The sequence below is a fragment of the Mustela lutreola genome, chromosome 3 (genome assembly GCF_030435805.1).
Source record: "Mustela lutreola isolate mMusLut2 chromosome 3, mMusLut2.pri, whole genome shotgun sequence".
NCBI classification, from domain to species: Eukaryota; Metazoa; Chordata; class Mammalia; order Carnivora; family Mustelidae; genus Mustela; species Mustela lutreola.
This window is the reverse complement of record NC_081292.1, coordinates 1,778,841-1,803,665: the sequence shown is the minus strand read 5'-3', so window position 1 is coordinate 1,803,665 and position 24,825 is coordinate 1,778,841. Positions and strand designations below refer to the sequence as shown.

Sequence of the window (24,825 nt, the reverse complement as noted above, 5' to 3'; positions counted from 1 at the left end):
ACAAGGGTGGATGATGACGAGGACTGTGCATTGATGTGTGACGTGACAGTGACAGAGTCTCTCACTGTGTCTGCCGAGAAGAGCGGACAGTTGGACCAGATGTTGGGCTTGAACAGCGGAAGTGTACGTGGACTGCTATGGTGACGCGTGTGCAACTTATCAGGTATTCAGGCAGAGCTGAAAAGGATCTTGCATTCAGAGTGGACCACAAGTTGTGCAGAAGGAGCGAGGACCTGCGAGGCAGTGGCATCCGAGTAGAAAAGAACCTTGAAGTAATTTCCCTGAGTCCTCCAAGACTCTGGATTTCACTCTAGAGAGGCCCCCTGTGGGGCTCTGGGTACAGGTCTCAGAAGAGGAGGGGTTATGGACACTTTAGGATGTGAGATAAAGCAGCTAAAGGGGCGTCGCCACCAGTGTATGGAAAAACAAAATCCAAATATGGAACTGGGATGTCCCACTGTCACCAAGTCAAAGGAGAAGGGATGGAGGAGGAGGACAGAGTGAGGACAGCCGCACAGGGTGCCGGGGGCTGCACCTTTCCTTTCAGCCCCGCTCCTCTGGGCTCTTGTCCTAGGCGCCTCCCGTGGCACTTCCTCCGAGCCCCCCCAAGGAGACAGTGGAGGAACCCAGCCCCAGGGAACAAGTCGGCCCTGCCTTCCCCCTCCCCCCTCTCATCCTCTAGGGTGGCTCTACCACCTGCCCAGAACTCACTGCTCCTTCCATCCAACCCAGCGTCCCCTGCCCTCCGCCACAGGCCACCGTCTCCGGCCCTCCCTCCGCTCTCGGCTGCTCATCAGGCTCCGTACCCGGCTAGCCGGTCCGTCCTCACGGGCCTCTCCTCCGTCCACACACCCACCCTCTATTCTTCATCCAACACCCACCCATCTCCCTGGCTTCAGATCCGTCCATCTACCCTCCGGCACACCTCCTTCCTCTGCACCGCTTGCCTCACCCATCCTTCCGTGGGCCTCTAGTTTCTCCGCACAACACCCTGTAACTTCCTTCCCTCCTTCCATCCGTCCGTCCATCCGTCCATCCATCCGTCCGTCCATCCATCCATCCACCCATCCATCCACCAACCAGCCAGTGGACAGCCACTCCTCGGTTCCTGGAAGAGACAGAGAACAGAGACCCAACTCTTGGCTTTCCTGCTGCATGGGGCAGGAGCTGGGCTCTCCTTGGCGTGCGCGCCTGTATGCATTTGATCCGTCCCCCCCATCTCTCTCCCCTCCCCCACACCCCGCCCCCCGCTCGCGCTCCCCTCTAATGTGTGATCTGGAAGCTCTATAAGCCTGATGTAATCCGTAATGCAGTCTCTGGCTCCCGATTCGGGATCCAGTTTCAGAGAGCGAGAGATTGGGGAGCGCCGGCAGCCCGGTGGGGGGAAGCAGCTCGCCTCTCTCTCTCCTCCTTCTCCCCGTCCTCGGCCTCCTCCTCCTCCTCCCCTCGCCGCCCCGCCCCCGGCTCAGCTCGGCTCGCCCCCCCCTCAGGAAGGGGAAAAAAGGCGAGAAGAGCGGGGCAGGCGAGAGGAGCGGAGCGGCGGCGGCCGGAGAGGGAGCGGCGGGCGCAGGCGGCGGCGGCGGGCGCGGCGTTGGCGGCGGCCCCGGCGGAGCGAGCGCGGAGCCGGCGAGCCGGGAGCACAGGCGGCCGCGCCGCGTCCTGGCCGGGCCCGGGCCCGCGCGCCCCGCATCGCCTGCAGCCCGGGCATCCGGACCCCCCGGCGCCTGGGGGGATCCAGCAGGCGGGGGGAGGGGGAGGGGGCCTGCGTGCGCCGGCGGGGGCACCCCGGGGTGCGTCCGGCTAGGCCTGGAGCGGGCCGGGGGCGGCGGCGGCAGGAGGAGCCCCCCCCTCCGCTCGGGTCGGGCTCCGGGCTCGGCCGCCGGCGACGCGGGGCGCTCCTGGGGATTTGCAACTCGCCGGATCAAGTCTTCGCTGGCGGAGCCGCCACTACTGGGGAAGGTAAGGAAGGCTTTGGCTGGGAATTGGGGGCTGGGGGCGCGGCGAGAGGGTCGCAGCGAGGGTGGGAGGGGGTCGGGGGAGGGGCAGGCGCCCGGACTTCTTAACTTCGCCGTTTGGGGCTTCGCAGCTCCGAGGTTTGCGCTCAGAGCTCGGGAGTTTGGACCCCCCCACCCCCAGCCCCCTGCCTCCTCCAGCGGCAGCCACGGAATCCGGCAGGTCTCTGAGCGCTCTGCCGGGCAGGCTGAGGAGGGGGCGACCCTGGCCGCGGCAGAGCTCCTTGGCGCTGCTCACCTCCCCCGAGTGCACACACGCAGCCTGGCCAGGCTGGCAGCCGGGGCTGGGGAAGGCATCCGCTCCCCATCACATGCACAGACCCAGGGCAGGCTGGAGAAGGCGTTCCCGTTGTGTCCCCAGCACATACAGATGATGGCAGGGGTCTTTGGGAGCCCCAGATGTAACCCCCCACAGCCACGCATAGACCCAGGTAGGTAAAGGAGAGACACCCCAGTGTGTCCCCCTTCCCTTCAGGAGCCCCCTACAGACATTGTAGGGGCCGGAGATGTCCTCCCCCCACGCAGAGCCCCCAGGCAAGCACGAGAAGCCGCCGTCTCAGCCCTCACCCATAGACCAGGCACTGGCTTTGGAGACCCCCGGAGGTTCTCTTCCCCCTGAATCCGCCGAGGGCCACCCTAGCGCCCACCACCACCCCCACACACACACGACCTGGCTCCTTCCGTTCTCGTCGTCTTTTCCACTCGCTCGGACAGGCCGTGCGGATAAGCCGCTCCGAACTTTAGGTCGGCCCTGCGCCCTCTCCGCGCGAAGCAGCGAGGCCAGGAGTCGGGTACTCCTCGGTCCCCATCCCCAGCGGGCAGAGGCCGCCGGCCCTCCGCCGCCGCCTCGCTCTCCGGGAGCTGCGCGTAGCTGCCTCGAGGAATGAGCACTGCCCCCCTCCCGGGGAGGCTGGGGGCTCTGGGCACGAACAGGCGCCCTGTCCCCGGGTCCCCGTGGCCCCCTGGGCAGGCAGAGCGCGCCTCCGGCCTGCCTCAGAACGGGCGGCACAGAGGAGAACCGCCGTGGAGCCAGGCGGCCGGGAGAGCTAGACCGAGGCTGCGGCTCGGAGCCCCGGTCCCTCCGCCGAGCTTCGGCGGCTCCTGCTGGGTCACTTCCCAGGCAGCTCCGAGAGAGCGCCCAGCCTGGCAGCCAGGCCCCAGCCCGCTGGGCACCTTACCCTTCCCACTTTTATTTTGGGCTTCCAAGTTTCTTGGAGCGCAAGGACCCAAGCTGGGACCTGACGAGCCTTAACCCATCCCTCCTCAGCACCCTTCGGCTTCGCGCGCTCGCATCACGTCCCATTCCCCCGGCCGGGGGTACGAATTCCTTCGCCGCAACTCGGGAGGAGTTGAAAGGCGGAAGGCGCGTGGGTGGGCAGGGGGCGCGCACCCCCGCCCTAGAGGAGCTTTTTAGCGTACTGTGTTAGGGAGGTGGCTGGGGGATGTGCGCTCCCACCCCACCCTGGGGACCCAAGGAGACCCTTGGTGCCCTCCCCCACAGACACAAACCCACGCCCCCTCGGAGCAGCGGCCGCGCGGGCGGTGGAGTGGGGGGGAGCACCCGAGGCTGGGGTCCCTTTTTGTTTCCGAGAGGCGGTGTATGGTGTTTGGGGTCTGGAGAAGCGGCCATGGCGTCTCCTAGAACCCCGCAGCCTTCCATTCCCCGACGACCCCCGCAGTCGAGGAGGCAAGGAGGGAGGTCGAGGAGGGGGCCGCTCCCTCCTCGACCGCAGGCGACAGAGAAACTCCGCGCCCGGACGCCGGGTGCCGCCGGGTCCAGCTTTGAGTACCCCGGCAAGGTCAAGCAGGCGAGGGAAGGGGCGGGGGCTCTTGAGCGCGCCCCCGCCCGCGCAGAGTCGCAGCCTGGGGAGGGGATGTGGGCCGCCCGCCGAGTCACCCGAGCACCCGCCACCCGAGCCTGGTCCCCGGAGGCGGGCGTTGCGCGCATTCGGGGATCCCGGAGCGCCCCGCGCCGAGCCCGGTGCCTTCCTTCCCGGCTCGCTCGCTGCTCCTCGGCGCTGCTTTCAGACTTGTTGCGCCTGGATCTGAGGGGCGGGGGACGGCCCGGGAGCCCGGGAGCCCGGGCGGCGGGGGGCCGAGCCCTAGGCCGGCAGGAATGCGCCTCCGCGGCGCGCGACTCCGCGGACGGGCACGGCGCGGGGGACTCGAGCGGGGAGTTTGCTGCCTCCGATCCTGGAGAAGGACGCCTGTCCCCGCCGCGCTCCCGCGCGGGGGCGGACACAAGGCGATTCAAGGCCCTCGGCCTCCCGCCGCACTCCGCGGGCCCCCGGCGAGGAGGGACCCAGCTAAGTTGCCGAGCCCTCCAAGTCCCTTCCCTCGTCCGCAGGCTCCGGCCCCTCTCGGGCCTCCGCGGCCGCGTCCGTGCAATGGGAGCGCGGGTTATGCTCTAGAGCCCTTCCAGCCCAAGCCCTCGGTGCTCGTCCGCGATCCAGCGTGGTGGGCTCGCAGCGGGCTGGATCTGCGGCGTCCGGGCCGGCGAGGTCCCGAGGCAGCTGCGCGCCTGCAGACACTCGGCTGCGAGGCCCGGCCCTAGGCGGCCCCGGCAGGCCCGGGCGAGCGGCCGAACGCAGGCGGCCTCGCTTGGCGCCCTCGCCACCGCCCCCCACCCCGTCCCCGGCCAGCCCGCCGGGCCCGGGCCCGCCTCCCGGAGCCGGTCCGGGAGCCCCCGAGCCCGCCCCCTGGGGACACCTCCGGGCTGGGGCCCGGGCGGCCGGCGTGGGGCTGCGGTGGCGGTGGCAGAGGGCGGCGTGCTGCCCCGGGCGGCCGGGAGAGGGCGCGCGCGCCCGCCCGCCGGCCTGCCCGCCCCTTCCGTCTCCTCCGCGCCCGCCCGTGCCCGCCCCATCCTGGGCAGCCCCGGCCGCCCCGCCCTCCCGCCGGGCCCTCTGCCGCCCGCCCGGCCGGTCACTGGCGTCTCGGCCAGGCCCCGTCACCTGTCCGTCCGCTCCCCCAGCCCCCGTGCCCTTGTGCACCGTGCACAGGCGCGCGCGAGCGTGTTTGTGCACGCGTGTGGCACGCACGCCGCCGGCATGCGTGTGCAGGCATGCACACTGTCACATCTGCGTGCGTGGCGCGGTGCAGGTCTCCCGGGAGTGTGCGCCCCGGCTGCATGCCCGGGATGGCCGTTTTTCGTTGAGCCGCCTTTCACCCTTGGGCAGGCCCTGTGTGTGCACCGTGGGCAGGAGGTGAGCCCCGGGAGCCAAGCTCTATGGGAGCCCCAGGAAGACCCTGAACCTGGAGGGGGCTGTTAACCCCATTGGTGCCAGCAAGCCCACGCTCTCCCATTGTCCTCTGGAATCCTCCCACCTCCGGCCTCCCTGGCTGCCGCTGCGCCATAGGGCAGAGCGTGCTTTCCAGGTAAACACGCATGCCTCCCCATGCGCAGTCCACAGGCACACCCGGACTAAACCTGGGCGTGCCCACGTGTATACTTGCCCTGGGGGCACAGTGAGGGCCATGGGAAGGGCATGGTTGCACCCCCACGCCCCCAGAGTGAAGGCTGACCGGAGGATGTGAGTGAAGACACTTGGACAAGCTCTACGAATCAGCTCTAGGGGGTGAGGGATAGCAGCCGGCCCGCAGGGGTCCAGATGTGGGGCTCCCACAGAGGCTTTCGCCAGGAAGCGACAGTTCACCAGGGCCCACAGAAGGGGTGGGTGGGTGGGTGGGTGTGGTGAAGGGAAGGGAACAGCCGTGCAAAGGCCCTGTGGCAGGTGACAGGACAGCTGTGAGGCGTGGACAGGACTTGGAAAGGACCGTGGATGGCAAGTGGGAGCTTCAGAGGGAATGGGGCCCGACCTAAGCCCTAGAGGCTTTGGGCTGCTTCCTGGCAGGTGGGGGAGGACTAATGGGGTCCTCAGTAGGGATGGTGTTTGGGCCCGATGGACACCCAGAGCAGTGGTGAGCTCCCCTGTGGACAGTGGGGTCACAGGAGACAGAGCGCCCAGCCGGCGACAAGGGCTGCCATAGCCCCCACCTGTGCCGCTCTACAGGCTACATTCATCAGGACGGAATGCCCCCCTCCCTGGCCCACCCAAGACCCCCCACATCACCGTGCAACAGGAGTAGACACCCAGTTGAGTGTGCACAGAAGACCCCCGCTCCGGGGCCTGGGTCCCACCGCACATGGGCACATCCCAGGCTGCAGTGCTCCTCGACGGGGACAAGGTCTCAAAGGGAACAGTCTCCGTGGGCACAGCGGCAGGGGGCGCAACATGAACCCCTCCCCCCGGGGGGCCACTCTCTGCCAGGATCCCTGAGACCTGCAGAGGTGGCTGGAGGCGGAGCCCCGGGCGCGGACCCCTGAGGAGCCTCCCCAGGCTCTGTGTCCTCAGCTGTGTGCTGGGGCCAGCCGTCCCCCCGTGTCACGGGGCAAGACAAAGGCTGGAGCTCAGGGACGAAGCACCATGCGCGCTCAGGGGCACCTCTGTCCTGCTCATCCTCCCTCCCGTGCCCGTTAACTCAAGAAGTGGCAACGCAGGGAACAGAAGCAGGGCAGGGGACAACAGGGCGCGTCCATGTCAGCCCCAAACCCCAGGCCCTCCTGTCCCATGTGAACCTTAGCAGTTCCCTGACTTTCCACACAACAGCTACGTACGTCTGTCCTGAAAATGGCTTAGGCAAATGACAATGTCCAGTGCACACTGTGGGTCCCTGCCTGTCCCCCACCCCCCGCTGTCACCTTTAACACCTCGATTATCGTTGTGCGGCTCCCACCGCCTGTCTTCCTGCCCACGGACCCCTGTGAGCCCCAGCTCCTCCCGAAGCCCGGAGAGGCCTCAGGGCAGGCACGAGAGTTGGGCCCCAGCCCAGGCAGTTTGGGGAGGCTGGCTGCCAGTTTTGGGGTGCCGACTCTTGGCTGAGATGTGGGCTGAGGGTCCCTGAGAAGGAGATGCTGAGGGCCGGTGGGCAGAGGCCTTGGAGCTCTGCAGGGGTCCCCAGGGACAGTCACTGACCGTCCCCCAACCTGGATGGGGGGGCAGAGGGAGAACCAGGCCCCACCCGTTGAAGTCTGTGCCTAGCCCCCAAGCCTGGTTAAGCCCTGAGCCTGTGTGGGAGTTGATGGCCCCAAGCTCCCTCCTGCTTGGCAAGGTGACTTTGGACCAGCCGCTTCTCTGAGACTCCGTGACTCAGGGCCGGGAGCCCTGCCGCCCAGTGCCCCCGAGTGCCGGCACTGCAAAGGGCGCGGCCGAGGTTGGGGATGCCAAGGGCAGGTCTTGGTGAGGATATGGTCTGCCTGGGCAGGGGAGGTGGTGACATCCAGTGCCCTGGGGGACGCACGGAAGGAGAAGGACTCAGCAGGCGGGAGAGCACGCCATCCGCCGCCCGCTGCCCCTGCTCCCAGCTGGTCCCAGAGGAGCCCTGACCTGTCCCTGGCTCCCGCCTCACAGGTGGCACCTCCTGAAGCCTTCTTCTTGACAAGAGCACACGAACTCGCACACCCACACGTGTACATGCACACACGTGCAAGCCAGAGACCCGCTCACACTGCAAGTGTGCACACGCTCTCCTTCCCCCCACAAAGCCTCATCCGTACACACTTGTCCTGGGACACACACTCCCTCATACACAGCACGCACACGTGTGTGCATGTGTGCTCCGCACCCACACATACTCCTCAGAACCCCAGCCGGTCCATCTGGGGGCCCCATGGTCCTGCTCAGGAGCGCCAGGTCCCCTTGTCCAGGTCTCCCTCCAGAGCCGGGGGAGGGGTGGGGTGGCCTTGAGTTCCAGCCCCTCCCCCTCTGCCTGTCCTCCTCTCCTGCCCCCGACAGAGAGCAGAGGTCACCCGTGGGTGGTGGTGGAGGCCCCGGGTGCAGCCTCCAGCTGGGGGAGCCTCCGCCCCTCCGAGCCTGAGACGGGACATCAGTGCTGCAGCCTGGGGTGCTGTGGAGGAGGTGCAGGGACCCCGGGAGCCAGGGGACCTTGGTTCCGTGAGACAGTTGTGGGCTAAGTTGCGATCTCCACGCGTTCCTTCCTCGCGCTCGCCACGGGACCCGCGTGGGCTCCGCCTGGCCAGGCCTGCCCGGAATGTCCCAGGGACCTCACACATTCTGCCCAGGGCAGCCCCACGACTGGAGTGTGTCCCCCAGCCCCTGCCTGACCGCTTCTTCCCACCTTTCTGCTGTCGGCTGGCCCTCTCCACGTGACCTTGGGCAGGTGACCTTGGACAAGCCCGTCCTGCTGGGGACCTGGGGAGCACAGATCCTAGTGTGGGGGCGTGGAGAGGAGCACCACTCGCAAGCCAGCAGCCGGCTGGGCAGGGCAGCAGGGCTTCCGCCCGTCACAGGGCGGAGGGCTCGCTCGGGCACTGAGCCGGCGATGCAGAGAGGAGAGAGCCCAGGCACCTCTGTCACACTCAGAATTGGAGCGACCCACTCCTCATGACCGCCCCCCCCCGCAGGGAGCCCCTAGCCCTGGGATAGAAGCTCTCGCTGTCCCCACATGGGACGCTCCCCAGGAGAGCCAGTCCGTGTGCACGTTTGCACTCGTGTGCGCGTGCCGGCCTCGGGTGTACGTCGCCCCACGTGCCCGTGTGTGCGAGGGCACATGCGTGCGTCGGGGTGCAGGCCACATCCACTCCCAGGAGGGCCTGCAGGGCTCAGGTGCGGCTTCCTGGGGCAGGCCCGTGCCCCGTGGCCCAAAGGGCAAGAAGGCGTGCTGGGCAGGGGCCACGGGGCCCCCCCGGGCAGGGCAGAACAGAGGCAAAGCCAGGAGCCCGAGTGCCCGGAGTGTCCTCAGGGAGCAGTTTGGGGTGATGGGATTCTGGGCCAGAGGAGGTGTGGTGAGGCCCCTCAGAGAGCTGGCCCTTGGTTCCAGGCCAGGGGGGCCTGGGGCAGTGGGGGCGGCACGGAGTGATGGCGTGTCTGTTGGCCTCCTTTGTGAAATAGAGGCGAGACCTCCTTGCCCTCCGTGGGAGGGGGGACCAGGTACGAGCCTGTAGGGGTGGCCTGGAGCAGACCAGGCACAGGACGGGCCCCTCCCAGCCACGGACCCTCGGGTGGGGAGGGGGGCTTCCTCTCTTCACTTGCACAGTTCTGCCTGGCTTCCAGCCAGGATCCCCCCACGACCCCCATGCCCAGGCAGGTGGCAAGGGAAGGAGGCTTCCTGAGGGGCTGGGGCTGGCGGGCACAGTGATGGGGGACATCTCAGGGGCCTGGCCTGGGGGCTCCTCAAGGCAAGCGTGGGATACCCCGCAGGTCAGCTGGGGGATCACTGGGAGCCTGGTTCGCACAGGCTGGGAGCAGGGGCTGCTGGTGGCTTGGGGGGGGGGGCAAGTTCTCACACCCCACCTGCTTCTGTGCTCATGGAGGGAGGCCTGCCCGGGCTCTCCCGGCCCCTCTGTGTCCTGGGTTGTCCTGGACCAATGTCAGCAGCCCCTCCCTGCCCAGGGACCAGGCTGCCACAGCCCCGGAGGGATACATGGGGGCTCACAGGACCACCCCCCGGCGCAGGGAGGACAGGCCGCTGCGGGCAGAGGTGGTTGCTTGTCCCTGGGCGGCCTCTCCTGCTCGCTCTCCTGGCCCCTGCCTGCCAGCCAGCCCCTGGGCTACTGCCGGTGCCGAGGGGGCGCAGCCACCCCTCCCCCAGGGCAGCCTCTTCCCAGGACACACAGGCAGGCCCTGTTCAGGGGGCCGGCCGGGACAACAGAGTGCCTTTTGTGGCTGGCATCTGGGATGCCATTGGTGGCCTGGGGTGGGTGGGGAGGGGAGGGGGAGGCCGGGCCTGAGGTGGGTCTGTGTGTGCACTGGGCCTGGCGGGGGAGGGTCGGACAGACCCAAATGAAGTTGGAGAGTCCTGGAGCCCGTGGAGGCAGTGTCCAGCCCAGGCCCTTGTACAGCGGGGAAACCGAGGCACTCGGGGCCTCTGATGGCAGGGCAGGGGCACGGACGCCTCTGGGATGGTGTGGAAGGTCGGCGCGGCGCCCCACACTGATGGTGGCCCTGAGAGGCCCACTGTGGGCTTGATTCTGCTCCTACCCCACAGGGGGTGCTGTGACATTGAACAAGGGGTCCCTGAGGAGCCGCCTGCGGTCAGTGCTCAGGAAATGGCCATCCCTCTCGCCCTGGCTCCCAGCTTCCTGTCCCCGCCTGGCACAGCCGGTTCTCTTTGTCCCCCTGCCCACTGTCACACCCCTCCTGTTCCAGTGGCCTCTACCCTGTGACCCCACTCAGACACCTGCAGGCTCCCTTGCCCTCCTCCTGAGCCCACAGCACAGGCTCTGGGAGGCCTCGCTGCCGGGCGGGACGGACGCCGGCCAGGGGGTGGGGACTGGACACCAGGAAGTACTTCCCGGCAGCAAAGGCAGTGTGGGAGAGGCAGGACCCCAAAGAGGCTCGGGTGCTCATGCCACCGTCCTTGGGAGCCCAAGAGGGGCAGTAGGCGACCAAAGCTGCAGTGACCCAGGCTGGGAGCTGGGGGGCCGATGACCAGACCAGCGGCCTGTGTGGGGAGGAGGCGGCCCCTGTGAGCGCTTGTGGAAAGGACCAGCGGGAGCCTCATCAGAGCCCGGCACCGGGGGCTGAGTGGGGCCTCCGTGCGCCCCTCACCAGGGGCCAGCCGGCTCAGAGAGCTCTGACAGCTTGCTGATGCCTGGGGGCCAAATGTGGTTGAGGAAGGGGCCCGAGCCGGCCCAGGGCACCCCAGATCTGGCCCACCAGTCTGAGGCCCTGCCTTGGGCTCATCAGGGCTCTGGCTTGGCCACTGGGCTCTCCCCAAGCCATCCCCTCCAGGTCCCCTCCTGTCCCAGCCCTGGTGTGCGTCAGGCTGACCCTCACATCCCAGAGAACACGTGCAGAGCCCGGCTCTCCTCTTGCCGTGGAGCCTTGCGTGAGTGTGGTACAGGTGTGCGTGCCGGCGCAGGTCTGTGGACACGCACACACCCCTGTGCTCTCACACACGTGCCCACATGTAGGCGTGTTCTGAGACGCGCCTGCATCCACACCTGTGCCCCATCTCTGTGACCCCGGCTCCCCCCGGCCCAGAGCCCATGCAGGCCACTTCCTCGCTCTCCCTGCCTGCACCTGTCCCTGGCCATTAGAGGGACCCCAGAATGGTCAGATCAGGCCCTGCCCCCACTCATCTGGGGACCAGACCCGGACACCCTCCCCTCCAGGACCCCACCCTGAGTGCCAGGGGGGCCAGGCCCATGCCTGTCTGCCCCTGCCCTGTGTCGGCACCAGTCCCCCTGGCCTGAGATAGACTCCACTTAGCCTCCCCCGTGGCTGTGTGACCTGGGGCCGGACCCGAGTGCGCCGCAAGCCTGCCCCGCTCCCTGCCTGCCATGGGCCACCTTTGGCGCAAGAAGGCTCAGATGGGCCTCGGGCCCGTTTATCCACAGTCTCCTTGGAGGGGCCTCGGGCCCGTTTATCCACAGTCTCGTTGGAGGGGATCAGGCAGGTGGCTCCAGGGGATGGAGGAGGCCTCGTCTCACTGGAGAGGCCTGGGAGGCAGAGGGCGAGTGCCCGCCAGCAGGTGCAGGAGCCATCACAATGACCGCCTGGGCCTCCTGCCCTCTCGGCCCTGCGACCCTGCCTGCGGAGCCCGCTGGGGCCGTGATGCTCACCCTCGCCGCTGGGACAGCCTTCTGGCCAGCGGAGCCTTCCCCAACGCCCAGGGTGTGGAGCAGTTTGAGTCCAAGATGCGAGCTGAGCCTAGCTCCCTGGTGGCCCTTGCAGGGAGAACCCCAGAGCTCCCAGGCACACTGTTTGAGAACCCCATGGCTAAACACTTTTAGGTCATCTTCAGGTCCCCGGAGTCCGTGAAGACGAACTCCAGAGCCTCGGTCCTGGGCTGCAGCTGCCCGAGAGGGTTCTGAGCTCTGTCTGACCTGCCCCTTACCACACCTCCACCCTCGCACGCCCCACCCCAGGGTCTAGGCAGCGAATGCCCCCCCCCCCACACACACACACATCCCACAGCCCAGCGGGCCACTGGGACTTCTGTCTTCTCTCCCGAGCACCCGCCCCTGCCCCGCCCCGCCTCCCTTCCCTTCCCCCAAGGCCACTCCCTGCCACCGACCACAGGGCGGCCCTTCTTGGGGGCACTGTCCTGCCTCCAGCCCTCCCTGACTCCTCTCTCCTGGTGTGCAGGACCCAGCAGGCCAACAGGTGCTCCAAGAGTGTGTGAGCTGGTGGGGGATGTGCAGAGGACCTTGGCTCGGCCTGGCTCCTGCGGGCCCTGGGACAGTGCGTGGTGGACCGGTAGACCGGGCCCAGCATCCTGGCTCAGGCACCCGGCACCTGGCACCTGGCACCGCCGAGCCCCACGGAGGCACAGCTCCCCAGGGGTTTCAGGGGAAACCCTAGCAGGTGTGCCCAGTTATAGCTCACTGCTGTCACCATGAAATGCCCAGCACAGCTCGGAGCCCCACAGAATGCCCCACCAGCCCGGACCCACCGAACCCGCGTGGGCGTGGAGCGGGCGGCCATGCCCATGCCCTTGTAGGCAGCACCACGTGGCTGAGCCTCCCTTTGTTCCAGATGGGATGATGGAGGCCCTAGAGGACCCCCTGCCTGGCACAGGCCCTCATGCCCCCTCCTGCCCCCGCTCTTGGCTCCCCAGAACCAGCTCTCCCCCATGGGAACACTGTGGGACAGGCTGCCTGGGGGCCTGGCTGAGGTGCGGGAGCTGGGCTGTTGTGTGCGGAGCTCAGTTTCTGCTGGGCTCTGCCAGCACCCCTCCCCCCAGGACTGGGGCATCACGGAGAGTCTGTCCCAGGGCTGGGGGCTGGCTCTCACCTTAGGTCCTGACATGGGGGGTTGCTGCCTCGGGGGTAAGGCTCGGGCAAGGTTCTGGAACACGTGACCATAAGACTGTGGGGACCTCCCGGGTCTGGGATTGGCTGCAGGACCCTGCCCTTTCTGTCCCCATAATGCGGGGACTGGCGGGCTCTTCTAGAGGCGTCTAGAAGCTGGGGGGCACCGAGGGCCTCCCAGAGGTAAGGGCCAAGGGCAGAGTCTGCTCAGCTCTGCCCAGAGGTGCCAGCATGAGAAGCTGCCAAATTCTTTTCTTGGGACCCCTAATGTCTGCCACGAAAGAGCCCCCAGAGGACCAGGTTTGGCCCAGCTCCCCCTGGTGATCCAGAGCCCTGCTCCCGCCTCCTCTCCCCTCAGGAGTCACCTCCTGCCCCGAACACAGGGAAACCCCCCGGTCTAGCTCTTACCCTCTTGCAGAAAGAGTGAGGCTTCATATTCTTTCTACCTGGGCAGCAAGGGACTCGCCCAAGGCCACACAGCCAGGAGGAGCAGCCTGAGTCCAGGCACCCCCACTCCAGTCTGCTCGGGGCCCGGGGCCACCTCTTCCCAGCTCCGTGCTCTGCTACCAGCCCGTGCAGGAAGGGTGCCGGCCAGCTGGGCCTGGGCAGCAGGACGTGGCGAGCACCTGTGGGCAGGTGGCCGCACGGGAAGGTTGACAGAGGGGAGGGGAGGCCAGGCCACCTGGGGAGCCGGCGGCAGCCCTCCCTTCTCACCCACCAGCTCAGCGGCTGCGAGGGACAGACAGTGGCCCAGCTAGGGGCCTTGGTGGTAGTGGGGAAACTGAGGACCGGAGGCAGAGGAGCCTTCCAGAGTCCGCGTGGTGGCGAATCCAGGCGGGGCATCGCCCATTCTGAGCCCAGAGTGGCTCCACTGTGTCCCTGCGCCATACGGCTGGTGGCTGCCCCCCCCCCACCAGAGCAGAGGGGGGAGCCCTGTGAGCTGTGGCACCGGCTGGGATCTGTGGGGGGGGTCCGCGGTGGCTTCTCCTACCAGTCACCGTGACCTCCTTCGAGTCGCTTACCCTCTTAGCCTCGGTCTCCCCGTCCTGAAGCTGGAGGGCCACGGCCCAGCCTGGCAAAGAAGGGGTGAGGCAAGGGGCCAGCGTTGGCTGAAGCCGGGTGAATGGGGTTCTAGTGACTCTGTCCCCAGCCCTCCCTGCCCAGAGCTGCAGGGCCCTGGAGCCAGTGGGGGCGAGGGTGGGAGGAGGGGGTGGCCCGAGAGGCCGCAGTGACCCCGTCACAACGGCACGGTCCGAGCCAGGGGCCCGGGTGGCCGGCGAGGGGTAGGGACACCCACCCCGGGATGGGGGGACGGCTTCTCCCTCCACAGCCCCCCACTTCCTTCCTCCGAGGTTTGTGGGTTCTTCCCTGAAAGACAGGGAGGGGGTGGAGACGAAGGGCAGAGAGGACAAAGACCCGGAGCGAGCGGGCCGGGAGGGAACGCCAGACCCCCCACCAGAGGCCCCGGGGGCGAATGGCGGCTGTGGCAGGGACAGGAGCAAGCAGGCAGGCCCTGAGCCCATGGGAGCCACGCCAGGCTGCTCAGCCGGACGGACACAGTGAAGGCCCCTATGGCACTCGGCCCTGGCCCGGCGCTGCCCACCCCTCCCCGATCCGGCCTGGCTGGAGGAGGAAGAGGCCCCCTGTCCCGCTGCAGGTGGACACACTGGCAGGAGGCGGACACGGTGCCTGGGAGCCACGCCAGGGCCTGTGGCAGCCACCCCAAGCCCAGGCCGGGCAGCGGGGCAAGGCCGCAGCGTCCCACGGGGCTCACCCTGTCCCCTGTTCTGCTCTTCCCACAGCTGCTGCTGAAGGCCGCAGGCCCGCGTCGGGGCCCCGGACTTTAGGAGCCGCTGCTGCACTCGAGGTCGTCGGAAGCGTTCTCCTCCTCCGGCCCCCCGGCTCCCGCCCCGCCTGGCACCCCGCCGCCGCCGGACCCTGGCATGTCAAGGCCTGGCCCGCGCCTGCCTGCCCAGCCCGCGGAACCCCGGCGGCCCCGCGAGCTAGGATGAGGGGCCAGGCCGCCGCCCCGGGCCCCCTCTGCCGGATCCTCTGCCTGCGGCCGCCGCTGCTACTACTGCTGCTGCTGCTGGTGCTGGTGCTGGGGCGTCGGGTGCGGGCGGCCGCAGGGGCCGACGCAGGGCCCGGGGCCGAGCCGTGCGCCACGCTGGTGCAGGGCAAGTTCTTCGGCTACTTCTCGGCGGCCGCCGTGTTCCCCTCCAACGCCTCGCGCTGCTCCTGGACCCTGCGCAACCCCGACCCCCGCCGCTACACGCTCTACATGAAGGTGGCCAAGCCGCCTGCCCCCTGCGGCGGCCCTGGCCGCATCCGTACCTACCAGTTCGACTCCTTCCTGGAGTCCACGCGCACCTACCTGGGCGTGGAGAGCTTCGACGACGTGCTGCAGCTCTGCGACCCCTCGGCACCCCTGGCCTTCCTGCAGGCCAGCAAGCAGTTCCTGCAAATGCTGCGCCAGCAGCCGCCCCCTGACCCCGGCCCCCGGCTGCTGGGGGCGTCCCCGGGCCCCAGCGATGACTTCTCCGTGGAGTACCTGGTCGTGGGCAACCGCCACCCGAGCCGGGCCGCCTGCCAGATGCTGTGTCGCTGGCTGGACGCCTGTCTGGCCGGCAGCCGCAGCTCGCACCCCTGCGGGATCATGCAGACCCCCTGCGCCTGTGTGGGTGGGGACGGCGGCGCCCCGGCCCCCCGCGGGGACGTCTGCCTGAGGGACGGTGTGGCCGGCGGCCCTGAGAACTGCCTCACCAGCCTGACCCAGGATCGGGGCGGAGACGGCGCAGCAGGTGAGTGCCTGGTGGGAAGAGCACCGCCCGCTGGCTCTCTGGGCAGAGGGTGGGCGGGGGAGGGAGTCATCTCAGCAGGGCTGCCCCGGTCCCCTGTCCCTGGAGAGAGCCACCAGGGAAGCCGAGGGCGTGGAGGTGAGGCTGCTGGGCGAGTGTGTTTGTCCCCGGCCTTGGGGTCCACGTACCCAGCCCCCAGGTGCTGCCCGCTGGCTGTCAGTGAAGGGACGAGCGACAGATTTCCGCCAGGATGAAGGACTGTCTCTGGCTGGGGGAGGGTCCTTCCATTTTAGCTCAGGAGCAGTGGGCTGCCGTGGCCTGCGGCGGGGTCCGTGGGGCCTCCAGGGACACGGGCCACCTGGAAGAATACTGAGCCGAGCGGACCTTTTGGAGATGTGGTCGGGACCTTAGATTTGGGGATCGTACGTGGTTGAACCCCTCCGGTCTTGTAGCCTCAGCTGTACTGCGCACCCGCAGGGTGCCGGGGTGCCAAGGACGCGCAGGGACAATGACAAGGGCCCGTTGTGGGGAGGCTGCCCTCAGGGTGGGAGAAGGTGCCAGCAGCCCTGCGGGAGCACATCAGGGAAACGCAGGGCAAGAGTCCCTGGCGGGCTGAGGCCTCTGCTTCACCCGGAGGCCGGGGTCGCCTGGACCAGGGGGCCGTGTTCAGGATTCCGGGATGCGTGCATGAGTCCCGGGGTGTCGAAGGGCATCGCCAGCTGCAGACGGGGCAGACGTGTGTCAGGGGTCCTCGCGGCGGGGCTGATGGGTCTTGTGCGTTCTCGGCCCTGGGAGCACCTTGGCTTCTCCTTGGAGAGCTGGGAGCCCGTGCGGGAGGATGAGACTCGGGGGATGGGGCGCCGGTGGGGCTCGGTGGGCAGTCCTGGTGGTGGAAGCCCCCTGGCAGGAGGCCTGGGGTTTTGTGGGAGCATCCAGGACCCTGGAGCTGTGGCCAGACTGGGGGGGCCACAGGCGACAGCTCTTCTCAGACTGCTGAGCTGTCCAGGCAGCTGAATACAGGCACCAGGCACCCGGGGGCTGGGCCTGGCTGAGGGTTCCACGCTGTGCAGGCCACTCTGCGGCCAGGTGACATTGTCCAGTGCCCTCGGCCAGTGGGGTCAGAGGACTGGTCAGAACCAAGTCTTTAAATGCAGAAAATAAGCTCTAAGAGGTTACAAGGAAGCCAGTTATCTGGGAACAAGGTTCCAATCTGGCCCCCAGCTGTAGATCCTGCAGCATCCAGGAAGCGGTGAGGATAGCTGGAGAGAAGCAGGGGGATGGGGGGAGGGTACCGCCTCTCCCATGGTCTCAGGAGGAGGCCAGCAGAGTCCCCGGGAGATGGGGACTGACGGGGGGTGCCCAGGAAACCAGCACAAATGCCCTGGGGACATTAGATGTGGGGGCGGGGGCAGCAGCAAGGTAGGAGGCTCGAAGGGCTGACCTTTGGGCTGGGCGAGATGTAGGACACTGTGTCCTTGACTTGGGCAGCTTCTGAGGCAAGGCGGGATGGAAGCAGTCCGCGGGGGGACGAGGAGGAGCCGAGCTTCGGGTCGTGGCCCGTTTGGGAGGTGGGAGGACCATGCGAGGCAGGGCCAGGTCCTGGCTGGCCTGTAGTCTGGCTCTGCCACTCCCCAGCGGACCTCGGTTGCTTTGTCGGCAAGGAAGGACTGTAGGCCCACATTGGGTCTGACGGGCCCAGGGCCAGCCCCTCGTGGCAGCCATGTGCATAAGAGCTGGGTGTGTTCACATCACGGGGCTTTAAGCAGAAGAGTGACGCGCTCTGGCGGTCCTCGGGCTGTCCGTGCAGAAGGCCGTGGAGCTCGGAGCAGGCTGGTCAGGGTGGGAGGGGGAGGGCCTGGCGGTAGGAGCTGATGGCTGTGCTGGTACGCGGGACACAGGGCAGGAGACAGCTAGACCCCCCCCCCCCAATTTCCAGCCAGGAGCTGGGAAAGCACTGGGTAGGGGCACAGTGGAGAGGAAGATCCAGAGGTCAGAGTGGGACTCCAGTGTGGGATTGCTGGGGCACCCCCCCTCCCCAGGTGGGACTGTCCCTTGAACAGGGCACTCTGGGATCTGGGGCACCAGGACAGGACCAGGTCAGCCCGCCCCGCACTCGCTGGGAGTCCTGGGCCAATCCCAGAAGCTCGGTTGGCCCCTCGGGCCACTTGTCTTTAAAATGGAAAGACAAAAATAGTCTTTCCTGGGTTGCGTGAGGAACGCAGATCAGGAGGAAGCGATTCTAAGCAAACACGATGCTAGTAATGAAACACCAAGGCCCGTGTCCACTGCTGGGTGCGGGGTGTCGGGGGAGGGGCGCTGGGGCGGAGCCGGAGGCGGGGGAGGACACGTTCGGAAGTGGTGCTCGGAAGAGGACGGAAAGGCGTGTGTGTTCACACCTCCACGTGCGTGTGTGTAAGCGTCGTGCACTGTATCATACGTGTATGTGTGCATCAGTGTGTGCGCACCGTGTGTCCGTGGGTACAAGTGTGTGTGCGCGTGTGTTCACACAAGCCTCACCCGTGTGTGCACGGGAGTGCCGATGTGCATGTGCAGGATAGCGAGCATGCACGGGTGCACGTTCACACGTACGTGTGTGTACACGCATGTGCACAGGATGCCACGAGTCCCCGGTGCTCGTGTGGGAACGAGCGCATGCGAGCACCCACGGCCCATATGCGTGTTTGTGCATGCACTTGCACACACGTGTGCACGGCTGGTGCATATGCGTGCGGAGCGCGTGTGCATTCTGAGGCTGGGCTCCGCGCAGGGCCGATGCCAGCGCCCTTGGCAAAGGACAGGGCCCAGGCTATGTGGCCAGGCCTGGTGGTCTTGTGGGAAGACCATTTGGAGCATGTGGGCTCAGACTGCACGCCCTGTGGAGGAGGAGCCGCGCTGGGCAAGATGGGCCGGACGGCGTGACCCGGGCCAGAGACCGGGCGCCCCTCGGGGCGTGTCCCCAGACCGGAACACACTGATACTTCTAGGACCTTGGGAATAAATACTCTCGTAGCAGTGTCACCAGCAGCCAGGTCCCGAGGGTGTCCTCTGTGCTGGAAACATCCGCACATATTAACAAGTTTCCTCTTTCCAGCAGCCCAGGAGTTGGCTCACCAAAGCACCCACCTTCCCCCGGGCCTTTGCACTCTCTGTTCCTCTGCCTGCAACACTCTCGCCCAGACCCGAGCAGGGCTCCCAAGTCCTTGCTCAGACATGCCCTCTCCACAAGCCCTGACCGTGCTGTGTCAGACGGCACCAGCCCAAGCCCACGCTCCACCCCCACACACTGTCTCCTTTTGTGAACACACTGCGAACTCCCTGATTTGGTTGGGTCCGTCCCCACCCTCTGTCTCTGCTGGGGCACAAGCACCCCGGGACAGGTGTTGGCCCTGCCCACCCTGGAGCCCCCGGCATGTGGAACGTGCCCGGCACAGAGCAGGAGTTCCTTGGAATAAGGCACAGAGATGTTCAGGCGGCAGCCAGAGTCACACAGCTCATAAGGGGCGGGCTGGCCGCAGCGCCCGTGGCTCCCAGGGGGTGTCTGGGGGGAAGCTTGCACTTCCGTGCACATTGTGTGCCGGCACATGGGCCGGGGAGAGGCAGCAAACACTTGGAAGACACACCGCTAAGCTAGGCAGGCGCCAGACCCCAGATCGCGGCCGCTGAGCCAGGTGCCCCGGGAGCTCCGCCCCCTCGCGCTGGCCAGGGGAGGCCGGAGCGGGCGCGGCTCTCCATCTGCACCCCAAGAAGGCCGCGTAGGCCGGCGCCGGGAGCGGGCAGGCGGCCTGGCCAGCCTGTGGCCCATTTTCCGCCCTCCCCCTGCCCAGCCTGTCCAAACGCCACATGGCCGCGTCACGCCTCCGACCCGGCAAGCGCTCCTCAGGCCAGAGCAACTGTCCCCCGTCCTCCCCGCCAGCTGCCTGCGGCCTGCGCCGCAGTCTCTCAGGCCGGTCCCACGGCTCACCTGCCCGGCTCTTTCCCACAGTCTCTCTTTGCATTTTTCTGCCTCTGGTGAGATGGGCCATTTCTCTCAAGGGTTGTTTTAAATATTCATGTTTTAATTAAAGAATTTTATTGCAGAAGCGACACAGAAGATAATGAAAAAGCAGCATCCTGGGGGCTGGGAGCAAGCTCATGTGTGTTCCTGTCTGTGTCCCCATGTGTGTCCCCATGTGTGTGTCCCCATGTGTGTGTCCCCGTGTGTCTGTGTCCCCATGTGTGTCCCCATGTGTCTGTGTCCCTGTCTGTGCCCCCATGTGTGTCCCTGTGTGACTGTGTCACTGTCTGTGTCCCCATGTGTGTCCCCGTGTCTGTGTCCTGTGTCCCCATGTGTGTTTCCTCATATGTGGCCCTCTGTGTTTCTGTGTCCCCATCTGTGTCCTTATGTGTCCCTGTGTGTCCCCGTGTGTCTGTGTCCATGTGTGTCCCTGTGTCCCCATGTGTATCCTTGTGTGTTCGTGTTCCCATCTGTGTCATATGTCCTTGTGTGTCCTCATGTCCACATGTGTGTCCCTGTGTGTCCATGTCCACGTGTCACTGTCCATGTCCACATGTGTGCCTATATCTGTGTTTGTGTCCCTGTGTCCTCATGTGTCCACGTGTGTCCCCATGTGTGTCCCTGTGTGTCTTCGTGTCCCCATCTGTGTCCTCATGTGTCCATGTATGTCCATGTCCATGTGTGTTCCCTGTGTCCATGTCCCATGTGTGTCCCTGCGTGTCCGTATCCATATGTGTCCACATGTATGTCCATGTCCATGTCCATGTGTGCCCCTGTCCATGTCCCCGTGTGTGTCCCTGCGCGTCCGTATCCATGTGTGTCCACATGTATGTCCATGTCCATGTGTGTCCCTGTCCATGTCCCCATGTGTGTCCGTGTCTCCCTGTGCATAGATGTTTCTGTGTGTCTATGCGTGTGCACCACCCACCATCACATGCCTGCACAAGTAGGGGTGCTGGGCTGCAGTGGGGGTCCCGGGGATGTGGGTGTGGGACAAGGCTGTGACGCAGGGCTGAGAAGCCAGACTTGCTCAAGGCCACAGCCCTGGCCCCGGGCCTGTCACCTCTCAGCCACGACACACAGGCCTCTGCAGGGCTTCGGGGTGTCCCAACCCTAAGTGCACCTCGACTCCCCTCAGAAAGAAGGGTCTGGAGCCCCTCCCCGGGGTCGACAGGGTACAGAAAGAGGGTGGGCTTGGGCCATGGATGGAGGATGGGGTCCAGGTGGAAGCGCAGCATCTCCGGACTTTGGGGGTGACAGGGGGAGTGGTGGGGGCTGGGAGGGTGTGCGGGTCTTCCTGCCAGGGACCAGGGCTGGTCATCTCAGCCAGGAATCTGCTCTTTTTGTACCAAGACCTGTTCACAAAAATCCAGAAAACCAGGTCCAGGACCCTTGTAGACAAGGCCTGTTCCGGATGAAACAGGAAGTGAGCCCAGGAAAAGGACAGGCTCAGGGGAGCCACAGGGGAATGCCCACGCGCGGTCAGAGCCCTCCCCATCGCCCCCCAGCCCAGGCTGCCGGGGATGCGGAGCGATACGGCCCTGTCTGCCTTCCACGTCCCAGGACGATGGTGAGAAGGGCTGTCGGCTGAGCAGCCGAGGCCCAAGGGGAGAAGCAGTGTGCGGGGGCCACTGATGCCGCAGGCCAGAGCTGCAGGGGGCGCCGGCCAGGCTTTTAACAGGACACCCTTCCCAGGACGGGGATAGATACCTGCCTGGCTGAGGGAGAGAGGCCACCAGAAGCATGTACACCTGCAGAGGAGGCCATGCCAGCCACGTAGGCAAGCCTCGTTGTCCCCACTGTGAAGTGGGGACGTGACAGGCCTGGTCCCAGGGTCTGCGTGAAGCTGAAGGAGACAGAGCGTCTGGCACAGGTACTCGCGGGAGCTCTCCCTGTCCCCCATACCTGAGCCGTGGCCCATGGCCAGTGGGCACAGCTCTCGGCCCTGTCCTGAGATCTGATGGTGGTTGCTGTGGCTGGTGGCCTGTTGGCCACTCGGGCTCTGAGAGTGGGAGCCGCGAGCCCCGGTGAGGGTCAGCTAAGGGTGGTCCCCTGTGGACAGGGTTGGGTTGGAGAGGGCGTCCCCAGGGGTCCACATTTGCGCATTCATGTGGGCACGGGAGAGGAGGAGCCTGGGTGCCCCCTGGATAGGCCCAAGCTCGGTAGGGAGCAGGGGGGGGGGGTGCTGGAGCAGACAGCGGGTCCCTGGGGAGGGGAGCTGGGCCAGCCCTGGCAGCAGTGGCAGGGACCCACGGGCCGCCCCCACCTGCGGGGCCGGGGAGACCTCTGCTGGAGGACAGGGGAAGTGCAAGCCCTCCTCTGAAGGGACCGAGGCCCCGGGGAGGCCTCGGACGTGGGGGGGCCTGGCGCGCCCCCGGCCGGCGTAGACTCGGGGCAGCACAGCCTGCAGGCTGGGGCGCCGGGGTGGGAAGGCGGCCGCAGAGGCCCCTCGCCGTTTCTCTCTCCTGGGCGGCCATTAATCGTCTCCATTCATCCATTAATGAGATGGAAATGAGACGCCGAGACAGAGGGGCATTGAGCGGGGGAAGAATACGGCTTCTTTCCGTGCCCGGAGGGGCCGCCCGCCCCCCAGCCTTGCCCACGGCTCCGGCCTCGGGAAGCCCGCTGGGCACTGGGGCCGAGGAGAGCTTGCGGGGGGACCCGCGGTCACGGACGCCTTTGCTCGGCCAACACCGACGCAGGGGCAGCCGTGTGTGGGAACGCGTGCTACAAGCAAAAACGGTGACAGAAATAGCAGCTCCCATCTCCCGAGTGATCGCCAGTGGCCAGAGCACGGCCAAGGCTGGGGACCGGTATGTGACGGGGCCCGGGCCTCCGTGCGTGATCGGGCAGCGGGGACCTGCGCCCAGCGTCCCAAGTCAGTCCGTCATGAGGATCGAGGCTCCGAGCGGGACCAGACTCAGGGCTAGACCTAGAGGCTGGCCTGTCCTCCGGGCCGGGCCGTGGCCCCCCTCCCCAGCCTCTCCTGACGCGCCCCCTCCTCCGCGCCCCTCCCCCCCCACCTGGGTCACCAAGGTAACCAGCCCTGAAATAGTGGGTGTTTTGGCAGCTGAGGCCTAACCTGAGTCTATCCTGAGACTCTGCGCTCGCAGCAGTTGCCATGGGAACCGAGTGGCATCCTCCAATTAGCCCGGCTTGGACACCCTCTCTCCCACCCACTGCCAGTTTCCGCGTCACTCAGGCTTCCTTGTGGGGGCTGGGCTGGGGCAGCCAGGAAGGACGGGCGGGACGTACCCCCCGACCCTGTCACCCGGCCTGTCGCCCCAGGCTCTGGGCTTCTCCGTTCCTTTGGGTCCACGTGACGGGATGGGGACACCACTGAGGCCTGCGGCCCGGGCTGGGGGCTTGTGGGCAGTCCTGGCCGGCAGCCTTAGTCGGGAGGCACAGGGGACTCTTAGAAGCTGATTCTGGGCTCCTATGCTTGCCAGCGGGAGGTACCACGGCCTCCCTACCTGCACCTGCCCGTCAGCGTGGGCACCGGGCTGCTGCCCGAGCCACCCACCCACCCTGGCCCCTGGCTGCTGGAGACTTGCCACCCCCTCCCCGGGCCCCTAGTCTACGCACCTGCTCGCGTGCCCAGCCCACCTCCCCACCGGCCGGCCTGCATATCGGTGGCATAACATGAAACGACATCCACATGTGTATTTCCCACTCGGCACTGAGACCTGGCTTCGTGCACCTCTGAGGCTCGGGCTTCCTCGGTGCCAGCCCCCCACCTCCCAGCCCCTGGCAGACCTTCGTAGCGGCAGCCTGGCACTAGCCCCTGGCTGTTGTGATCACCATTCTCTGAGCCTCAGTTTCCTCTGCTGTAATCAGGGTGAAGCTGGCCTCCTGGGTGGGCTAGGGCTCAAGGCTCCTGTGCCGAGGTGCCTGTCACAGAGGAGGGCCCCCCAGGCAGGCACCGGGACAGGAGGTCCACTGTGCAGGAGGTCCCCCAGAGGAACTGGCCCTGGTGGCCGGGGAAGGAGCCTCCTTCCTTGGAGTGTCCGATAGCCTAGCTCGATTGTCCTTTGGCCTCTTCCTAGCTGGGGGGCGTGGACACCCCTCCACTTAAGCTGGCCTTGGTCTTCATATGAACAGTGGGAGCCACAGCGTGGCCCCTCCACGCTCCCCGCCCCTCCGAGGGAGGAACCAGGTAATGTGTAGCCATCCCCCAACATCACGTGCCTGCACGGGTAGGAGTGGCCCTGGCAGGCCCTTCCAGGGCCTGCCAGCACATCTGGGAGCCCCGTGTGTTCCTGTGGGGGGGGCCCCAGAGAGCAGGGTGCATGCCCAGCCCCTGTGGGGTTGGGACTGCGGTCTGAGCCAGCCCCTCCCATGCGGTCCCTGTGGCCTGGATGCTGAGCTGGCCTGCCTTTCCTGTCCGCCAGCACCAGCCCACCGACGGTGAGGGCAAGAGGCTCACCCACCATGTGCCCTTGGCAGAGGTGCTCTGTCCCTCTGGGCCCAGGGGGAGGCAGCACCCACCAGCCAGGCCTTCCCGTGTGGCGGCCACTGGCTCCCCCTGCCGGTCGCATCCCAGCACAGGCCCACAGGCAACGAGGAGGGGCTCTGGCACCTTCCAAAGTGGCCGTTCAGAACAGATCAGCACTGCCCTGAGTCACCTGGACGCCAAGTAGGTTCTCCCCGGGGAAACTCTGACCCCAGTGAGTGCCCGCACCGGTCCTCCCCCAGCCCTTTCTTGCCACCGATCTCCACACCATCAGTTCTGGGAAGTGGCTCCCCGACACCCTCAGAGAAGAGGCCTGAGGCCAGGGCGGGATGAACTTGACCATCCCACAGCCAGCAAGCGGTGATGGGGGAAGCGAGCGGTGGTGGGGGCAGCGGGGAACCTGGTCTCCTGGTCTCTTGGCTCCAGCCCCGCCCCCTGCCCCGGCCCCAGGGCCCTGCTCCGGGTCTCCGGCAGCCTCATTCTCTCCCATGGGCTGGGGTCTGCTTCCCCAAGCCACAGACACAGCTGAACTCCCACAGGCACCTGGGGCCCTTCTCACAGGCCTCGTGTGACCTGCCCTTGGCCCTCGGGATGGCCCTGCCCCTGCCTCAGATGAGCCGCATGGGACAGTGGTCTGCCTGAGCGCAGCTTCCCCGTGGGTCCTGGCAATGCCTTCCAGTTCCCTGGACCCCGTGGAAGCTGGTGCCACGTCGGGGCGCCCCACCCATCGTCAGGGCTTGGCGGAGCTGCTTACCTTGACCGAGTGTGCTCTCATCCTGCTTCTGGGAGTGGGT

At 66.9% G+C, this 24,825-nt stretch overlaps 1 protein-coding gene across 4 annotated transcripts in view; it reads left to right on the top strand.

Moving 5' to 3' along the window:
- The first annotated feature begins 1,760 nt into the window (after nt 1-1,760).
- Nucleotides 1,761-24,825, top strand: part of ADGRB1 (adhesion G protein-coupled receptor B1) — a 75,728-nt gene continuing 52,663 nt past the window's right edge. For all 4 annotated transcript variants that reach the window (XM_059168692.1, XM_059168691.1, XM_059168690.1 and 1 more), the window contains exons 1-2: nt 1,761-1,959; nt 14,589-15,587. In XM_059168692.1, coding sequence (XP_059024675.1) covers nt 14,795-15,587 — 793 coding nt within the window. In that variant the 5' untranslated portion in view covers nt 1,761-1,959; nt 14,589-14,794. The remainder of the gene's footprint in view (nt 1,960-14,588; nt 15,588-24,825) is intronic.